Below are 9,226 nucleotides of genomic sequence, written 5' to 3'. Positions count from 1 at the left end.
AAAGGTTGAATCTGATATATTAAAGACTCGAATTTCCATTTGAAAGTTCCAACGAAGGTATTCGATGAAGTTTGTCCCTTCTCGCATGCGGTAGCTCACGAACCCAACCACCTGTTTTAAAATGTGTGTAGCTAACGTTGACTTAGGTTGCTAATGAATCAATTAATTCGTCTGTAATGTTTATTCTATAGCTGCTAGATTAATCTTTTACAAGAGTTATGTTCGCATTTTGCTAAAGATCCGTCTACTATTCACACAATAAACTGTTAGTTAGAAGAGCTAGGAACCATAGCTGGTATTAGCTGTAACGCTAGCGAAAGCACTAGCAGTCAACCAAGGGAGTTTTACATTCGAGTTTTATCGGTTAGATAAAACGAGTTACTAGTTCTGAACATGTCGGCGGATAATGACAAGAAACGCAGCAAAAAGCGATACGCTTCTAGCCGCGGGAATAAGCGCTATAAGGGGTGTAGGGAGCTGGAGGTGGGCATGCAAGGGATCATTATCACGTGTAACATGAATGAAAAGAAATGCACTTCGGAGGCATACAGCCTGCTCAACGAGTATGCAGATAAACTGTACGGACCCGAGAAGGTAAATACAAAAAGCGTCCTTTCTAATGTACTCTTCACCAATTATTTTCGAACATAATCAGGCGGGGATTTTACATGTGTCAGTTCATATCTGAAATTAAAATTAACAGTTCGGTATAATTATAGACTTTAATGTTTACAGCTAACGTTTCACTCCTGATTGCAGATAGAAGATTGTGACGGAAGTAACAGCGAAGAGGAAGATGATGCAGAAGCAGCTCTGAAGAAGGAGGTTGCTCAGCTCAAAAAAAAGGGGAAAGGGGAGAAGCGCTTCCAGGCTCTGGACAGTGGAGCGAACAATGTTGTATTCATTAGGACCCACAATGTGGGTAAGTGAAAAGAAAAAAAAAATCATCTTTATATTACCCATGTTCAGTGTGCTCTTATTGAACCAATTGTTATTGTTGCTCATCTAGAACCTGACAAGTTGGTACATCACGTCCTGTCTGACCTCCATGCCACCAAGAAGAATAAGTCCCGCAACATTCTCAGGATGCTTCCAGTGAGACGACATATTATGCATGCAGTTTACAGAAGATGTCCTCTGTATTTCACTAGTTTGCATTGATACGCCTGTGCTCTGTTCTAGGTCAGTGGAACATGTAAGGCCTTCCAGGAAGACATGGATAAGTATCTGATCACCTTCCTGGAGCCGTGGTTCAAACCCCCCAATCATGCCACCTTCCAGATTGCCTTCAAGGCGCGAAACAGCAGCCATAACAAGCGGGATGACATCATCAAAGCCGTTGCAGGTATCTAGTCCAGCAGCTGCTTTCACTAGATTCTCTTGTAGATGGGAGTTGTTGAGTGCATAATATAAGCTGCTGGCTCACAGGTTCTTCTGTTAAACTAACTCGTTGCTTCTGTATCCTTGTGCCAGTGTCAATGCCAATGCCATTTCTAGTTATTGTTAAACCACGCCTTATCTTATCTATCTACATGTTTTATCTTATAGGCAATAAAGTGTTTGGAAAATGTGTTCTGTATTAATTTGAGTCTAACATGTATTTTTCTTGTTCCCGTAGGCCTGGTGGGGAAGATGAACCCAGAGAACAAGGTTGATTTGACCAACCCTGAGCTTACCATCATCGTCGAGGTCATCAAGACGGTGTGCTGCCTCAGCGTGGTGCCAGACTACGCCCTCTACAGGAAGTATAACCTGCAGGAAGTTGTCAAAGAGGACGCTCCAAAGGCCGATGCTGCTGACAAGAGAGCAGACCAGAAGGCGACCGACCAGGGCGATGGCGCAGACGTTGTTAAAGCAGAAGAACAGACTGATAAACAAGCAGAGGACATTAAAGTGCCCGAAAATGACAAATTGGTCGAAGCGGCGACAGAAGATAAGAAGTGATGATTTAAGGGAGAGGGACAATTTTATTTTAACATTGAAGGTTGTAGAAACCAAGACATTTTCAGCCCCTTGTTATTTCTTTTTTAATTACAAAACTGTTAGTAAATCATTTGAACAGGTTTTTCCTACATCAATAGTTTTCTCTGTGTGTGTGATTATTTTGGTTTATACCCTTGAAACCTCTGTACATTTTGTGTGTGATAGTGTAGTTTACCAAAAGGTAACTCTAAAATTAAAGAGGCTTTTAGTTTGTTTTCTTTGTTTTTTTTTTTTTTTTTCAAAAATGTATTTTGAACAGTACAAAGAACCGTTGCTTCCGTTCAGAGCCCATATTAATAGACTGGCCCACTTTTGTAGATGAAGGAAATTGTCAATTAGTTGTATACCAGTACAGTTGCAGGCACAAATTATTTTTTCCTGATATGACAATAGCCTACTCATTGATGGATCAAGAGCAAATGTTTGGGAGCAGACCAGTAGTTATTTCTTCTGTTATCCACAAGGTGGGGTAAACAGTCATTGCGATGAGGTGGAGATTTAGGTGTAATGCTAGTTTGATGTATCATTAATCCATTTAAAGTGATTGGGCCCGACTTATTGGGACCAAACAGACATTTTTATATTGCTGAACCGTTTAATAGCTATCCGAGTGTTGAAACTGCCCTACTTGCCCTGTGCTCATGTTTTGCAGACATGGTTAATGGGGTCGTTGGCTAATTGGGCCACACCTATTTAACATTTCCCCTTGCAAGTTTAATTTCACACTTTCAATTAATAAACAATTTAATTGTTCTTTTGGGTGATGACCATTTGTTTAAACACTGGACCAAGTTGTAACTTGAACTGACTTGATCTGTCATGTCTCTGACCCATCAGTGCCCCAACAACAACCAGTGCATTACCAGCTATCCATTCTAAAAAAAGAATCATCTAAACTACAAATAATGACTTTGGAGCATTGCAATTCAGAAAAGATGACAAGGTTTTTTACAATTTTAATTGTAGTTTATTATAGGGTAGTGAATGGTCAAATATTCCCTCCACTCGTATAATTGCTCCTGTGAGAAATGGAGCCGACATTTTGTCTGTCTACAGGCCTAGAGAAATGTGTACATTTTTGGCACCTACAATTGTCAGCTCATACAGGTTAAATGTCACAGCCATGTGTAACACTTGCATTCCCGGGCGGATGTGCAGTGGCTCCCTGGGGTCAGGATTAACAGCCATCCGTCTGGTTCCATACCTGACCTTTATGAGGCTCTCTAGGGGCTCATTTGTCTTCTGTCACCCAGACTGTAATCTCACCTCAGCCATGAGGAATTCTCCCTCTCTCTCTCTCTCTCTGAGGTGAAATGTAGGGCTTATGTCACCAAGGGCATGTCTAAATAATTGCAATTATATAATATTATCTAGTGATCTGTCCCAGTTTAGTTGAAAAAATAACATATATTTTGACTGCAAGTGTGTGTGTGTCCCTGTGTGTCACTAAGTGTGCTTGTTTGTGATTTTGTGTGTGTGTGTGTTTGCATGTATGTGTGTTTGTGTGTGTGTGTGTGTGCCTGCATTTTTGCTTCACTCAGAGTGAGCTTCTATTGCTCATTTGCAGGGTATGTCATTGTGTGAATGGCAGATGGTTTTGGTTTAATGAGAAATGCTTATCAATGCTGCACAGCCAGTTTGCCGTTATTTCTGCAACCTATTCAGCTCTACAGGTTGAACCAGGCTAGCTCATGTTGATTGTAAATATTTATATTTTCCCCAGCAGAGCGAATAAACAATTACTGGATTCAGCATATTTAGAGTGTCACCAAGATTGTGGGCAGTAAAGGGAGTTTTTTCTGAAAAGAACTATATATTCATGTTTCTGAAATTACAATAATACTCATTGTAGTAAGTAGGAGGTTGTCATTTGAATATCAATGATTGCATATGTTTTTATGAACTATGGAAGTGAATGAATAATAAAAAGATGGCAAATCATAAAACATATTAATATAGTGCCTTTCAGGACACCCAGGGCATTGTACATATAGGGTTAAACAATTAAAACAGAATTAACATAATTGAGACCAAAAAGATGGGTCTTTAGGCTTGGCCCACTTAACATTTGAGCGTTTAGTGGACCCACTCGTACAGGGTTGGTGGACCCAGAATTTTGGATCTCTCGAGGAAGGGAGTTCCAGAGGTTGGTGGCAGCAGCCACCCTGAAAGCTCTGTCCGCCAAAGACACAAGCTGGTGGGAGGGCTGGTGAGCTGTCCAGTGCCAGAAGAACAGACTTCGGGAGGGGGTAAATGGTACTGGGAGGCAAGGGCATGAAGGGACTTGTATACAGGTGAGGCAGAGGACCTTGACCAGGTGATACAGGGCTTGACTGGCTGCCAGTGGATAAGGTTGGGGCTGATGTGCTACCAGGTTTTAATGCGGATAGGAAATCATGCAGCAGACTTCTGGAAGTACTGGAGCACATATCTAGGGCTTGGTTCGGAGCCTTAAAGTAGGGCTCCATTACATTATTCAAGGTGGGAGTTGATGAATGCACAAATGAGGGTCTCTGCGATGGAGTCGTTGTGTGATGGACCAAGTCTGGAGTTGTTTCTGAGGAGGAAGAAGAAAAAAGTTTGTGAGGGGCTTGATGTGGGGAACAAACGTGAGTGTGGAATAAAGAATCACACAAGGTCGGGCCAAAAAGGTTACATTGTCGAAAAAAAAAGTATATAAACCAAAGAGGAGCAATCAGAGGAATCGCTAGAAATCAGCAGTCATGGTGGGTTTGGTGTTGCTAAGGGATGAATGTGGGGCAGAGTGTTTCATTAATCCCCAATAATGCACATTTTTTACACAAACCTGGCGTAATCTTTCTGGTTTGATGTCTCTTTTCTGTCTATTTTTCCTGACAAGACTGAAAGCTCTGGTGTCTTAAGAAAGGAGGACTCATTCTGATCAAAGACTAATTCTAAGGAGTTCAAGTGTCACTAGGGGAGTGTCTTGATGGCGGTGGGTCAGACACTGAGATCAATTTCTTTATTTTTGATTTATTGAAAGGATTTACTTCTCCACTGCCTCTCTGGCACCTACCCATAATCCTTTGTTCTGTCTGTCTGACTCCCCCACTGACCCTAACCCCTCCTTTCCCTTTAATTCATATAACCTCAAAGAGGGGCATATACAGAGTGGACTTCATTATTAAAAGAATCAAGTTGGATTTTATTGCACGATACTACTGTGGCTGACACCTAAATTGCCTAAAATACCATTTATAACATTTAATGAATAGTTTGGTGTGCCTTATTGCACTTATTGCACACACAGCTGGACTGAGCTTGTCCTGAGAAGCCGATTGAGTCCCATTCTCTTTCAGCGCGCACAGATGTCAGGTTTGTGTGGGTATCTTTAGGCCAGTCTTCTATCGGTCTTACTGTAGGGCTGTATTATATAGCATATTATAATTATACAAGTAAGTATAAAACATCACCTTTTTACATGCTGCTGTGGCTTTCTTCATACAGTGTTGTACTGTCAAACTGAAGAGCCCGCGCTTGGTGGAGGTTCTTGTGTAAGGGCCTTTGGAAGACGCAGGAAACACATTTTAGCATAATGCTAACAAGGACCTTGACAATTAGGTAGACAGGGGAGGTTGACAAGGCGAGGGCCTCGGCTAGAGGCTGGCGCCTTAGTGAGGATGTGTAGTGAAAGGAGAAAGAAAGAGGGCAAGAAGAGAGGTGGGACGGGGCCATCAGCTGTCTGTCTTCCTAAGCTTTGCTCATTTCTTTTCACTCTTCTCTTTCTGCAGATAGTCTGCCATGGTTAAAGATGACGTAAAAACCAAGTCCCCCTATATCATTTATCGTTTTCATGTTCCTATTGCAACACACTTCGTATCCTTGGAGGGCTGTTCTTAGGTAATTTCAAACAAACCAGAGACCATTTTTTTTCTTTCCAGGGAACTGACATACACTGCGGTAAGTCCTTTATCCCTGTCATTCCGTATTTTTCCATCATTTATTCATAATATATGTATCTGATATGCACTTTTTCCGGCCTGTTATCCTTTACCATTTTTTTTTATGTATTCTTTTTGAAGGTATTTATTTCCCAGAAATAAGGAATTACCTCTGAAGTATATGCTGGCCCCTCATAAGGATATACATATTAACAGGATTGGAGATGGTTCCCGACCAGCTGTCAGAGAGGGAGACCGAGACACAACGAACCCCGACAAACAAGGATAAACGGACACAAAACCACATTTTACCGAGAGCGTCGATTGAACCTCTATTCAAACCAAGAAATCTGTGAAGAGGACATCACTGCTCTCAAAAACATCAGCTTGAAACATGGAATAAAATGGAAAACGGATGGGAATAACGAAAAATGTGGATGAAGGAAGCTGCTTAAAATACAACATCAAACACAGCAGGCACAGCAGGGGGCTTCTGGTTTGGTTGCACCCGGCTGAGGGATTGGTTTTCGTCAGTGGGTGCATGCGTGTTTGTATAGTTTTGTAGTGGCCAAATAATCCGTCCATGATCAGTCACAATAGGAGCCAAAGAGGGTTACAAGGCACGCTTGGCTCTGTTTTGACATACCTTTTTTCCTCATACGTGTACGCCCAGATGGACATACAGTCTCACGCGGGGACTTTCTTTGATGATTGTCGATACCGCTGCGTGATGATGTCATACGGCAGAGAGCAAGGGAGGGGTGGCATGATCAAAGGCACCAGGGAGGGGATGAAGAGGCAGAAGAGGATATCCAAGACAAACAACGGGACAAAGATGGCGACTGCTTCCACAACGGGACGCGCTACAGCCCTGAGACCACCGGACCACCTTCAGGAGCCCTCTTCCTCTCGTGGCCGTCTTGTGCACGGCTGCCATTCTAACAAGCTGGTCATGACATACTGGAACCACCAAGTCATCCTTAGTCGTCCCCGCCGCCACCGCCAGCGCCGGGCTAACATGGTAAGATCCTATGCCTTCTTCCGTCGCTCGCTCTCTCCTCCGCCGCTATTAAACCATCAAACCTCCGTGCCCGGTTGTCGGTCTCCATTGCAAAATCCAGTGTTTTTTTTTTTTATTGTGCATGTTTTTTCTTCATTCATTATAATAACACATTTTCTTACCCTTTTCATTCTCTTTTCTTCCCCCCCCTTTCATCATGGCCCTTTAGACTGCTAATGCAGGCCTCTCCTGGCCATCAAAGGCAGCACATCAATTGCTTTGACTCCCAAGTGAGTGTGTGTGCGAGAGGGCCAGAAAAAGAAAAATATATTGTATCAAAGATCAAGACACGCTTTCATGGCTGATTTTGGCCCTGCCTGGGCTTCACTCTCCATCATCCCTCAACCGCTTTTTCATGACCGCTCATTGTCTAAGAATCCATTGGCTATTTCTTCCGATCACCCGCCACTCCATAGCCAACATTCGCTCTGTAATGAAATCAGGTGCAATTCTGGCGTTTATTTTTCTTTAATTATTCGGCTTTCTTTGATTATATTCTCTGGCTGGCAGACTACAGGGCCAGAGCTGTACCCTAAGATGACAATACGTGAAACAATATTTGAATAAGCAGCAGGAGGGCAGCCTTCTAATCCACTGTGGCTAATCCAGTCTTGGTGGAGGCCATATTGGTAGCTGGTGTATTCAACACCATCACAATACACATCAGCAGGGTGCCATGGCAGATATGCTGACACTCCTTTACTTTAGCTATAGCCGGGAAGGCCAGCAGATGGGTGGATAGATGGATGGATGGATGGATGGATGGATGGATGGATGGATGGATGGATGGATGGATGGAGAGAAAGATGGATTTGATAGGAGGATGGATGGGGCGTACGCAGAACAGGATGAAGAGATGGACGGAGAGATAATAGGATAGAAGGATGACAGATGGATAGATGGATGGTTGCGGGTTGACGGTCGATTTATTTATTTATTATTCTGAATAATCCAATTGATCTATAATGAGTACTGATTGCAATGAAACATATGTTGTTGTATTTTTATGAACAAAGAAATCCCATATCTGTTTGTATATTTATATATATATATATATATATATATATATATATATATATATATATATATATATATATATATATAAAGTCCACGTGGTAGATTATATGATGTTCTTGACAGACTTAAAATGCCCAAAATGGTTTAATGTGATCATATGCTATATCGCATACGTCCCATTGGCGGCCTTTGTTTCTGGGCTGTGTGTGTAACCACGCAATACCTATTAAAAAAAGACTTCCCTCCCTTGGACCGCCTTAAGGAGCGCAGGACTGATACTCTTTCAAAAGGTACATAATGAAGATTTCACTCCCTCACTGAGTATCTAAATGGGCCTTTGTGTGGGGAGGCCCCCAAGAGATAAGCCTGTTTCTGACAGGCCTTGGTACAAACGCCTAAATCTACTCTGACAGCTGGAACAAAGGATCCCAAGCTGGACCAGTAGGGCAACAAAGGACGCACTCTTGTTGGTTTAAGAACGCTTTCTCCATTCAAGAAATACATCTTTTTATTCACATTAAGAAAGCAGGTATAAAGCTTCTGTGTTTCCATAAAGGAAGGACTTATGATATATAGTGATAAAGTATATAGAGTGATAAAGTATGTTTGTCCTGAGAAAATGCAGCTAAATATTTAGTCTCTATCAAAGGCTTCGCAGTAATCAATGAATCAATGAGATAAAAGCAAGAAGATCTTTCAGAAGATATGACTGGGTAACTAATGCCATAGGGTGTATGAGAACATCCTGATTAAGACCGACTTTTGCACATACGAAATGTACATGTATTTTCAAAATTACTGTTGTTCTCATTACAGTACATTGTCTTACTTTCAAATGATTGCCTATCAATGGAGGTTTAGAGAAAAGGTTGTTTTACCCTGTTTAATAGAGGGGATTTTCAATGAAAGAAATTAGTATTCTCACCCTATTAAAATGAAGGAGTAGTCCATGTGTTTTACCTCATCGTTTCATAACAGCACATAAATGGTCCACTTTCCCCAAAACCCTCTGGTGAACACTAAGAGGTGTTGGTTTCACCAGATGCTGGGCCACCAGCTGTCGGTTTAATATGAGTTCTCTAATCAACTTGGTCTATCCAAAGGGCCTGTCATGTCTTCAAAGCACTCTGTTTTAATTGCAGAGGGTATGTAGACTGCTTATTTAGAAAAAAGAAAACACAAAAAAAAAAATCTGCAAGGATGAAGGAGGACACAGGAACAAAAGCTTGTTTGTTTACAAGATTCAGTTGGAGAAGAACAATCT

General features: G+C 41.8%; 1 protein-coding gene across 1 annotated transcript; it reads left to right on the top strand.

The window, feature by feature from the left end:
- The first annotated feature begins 52 nt into the window (after positions 1 to 52).
- thumpd1 (THUMP domain containing 1) lies at positions 53 to 2,219 on the top strand. The gene is made up of 5 exons (XM_056586551.1): positions 53 to 594; positions 760 to 922; positions 1,010 to 1,095; positions 1,183 to 1,345; positions 1,619 to 2,219. Exons 1-5 carry the CDS (start codon positions 394 to 396, stop codon positions 1,942 to 1,944), a joined length of 939 nt encoding a protein of 312 aa, XP_056442526.1. The 5' UTR covers positions 53 to 393; the 3' UTR covers positions 1,945 to 2,219.
- Positions 2,220 to 9,226: the final 7,007 nt, after the last annotated feature.

This window comes from Gadus chalcogrammus, chromosome 3 (genome assembly GCF_026213295.1).
Source record: "Gadus chalcogrammus isolate NIFS_2021 chromosome 3, NIFS_Gcha_1.0, whole genome shotgun sequence".
NCBI lineage: Eukaryota > Metazoa > Chordata > Actinopteri > Gadiformes > Gadidae > Gadus > Gadus chalcogrammus.
The sequence above is the reverse complement of the archived record's forward strand: the minus strand, read 5'-3'. Positions and strand labels throughout refer to the sequence as shown.

Excerpts from the sequence above, each read along its gene's own strand:
- thumpd1 (XM_056586551.1), top strand. The coding sequence starts at position 394 with ATGTCGGCGGATAATGACAAGAAACGCAGCAAAAAGCGATACGCTTCT. Across the intron at positions 923-1,009 it reads CATTAGGACCCACAATGTGG|AACCTGACAAGTTGGTACAT; the intron begins GTAAGTGAAAAG and ends TTGCTCATCTAG. Across the intron at positions 1,346-1,618 it reads CATCATCAAAGCCGTTGCAG|GCCTGGTGGGGAAGATGAAC; the intron begins GTATCTAGTCCA and ends TTGTTCCCGTAG.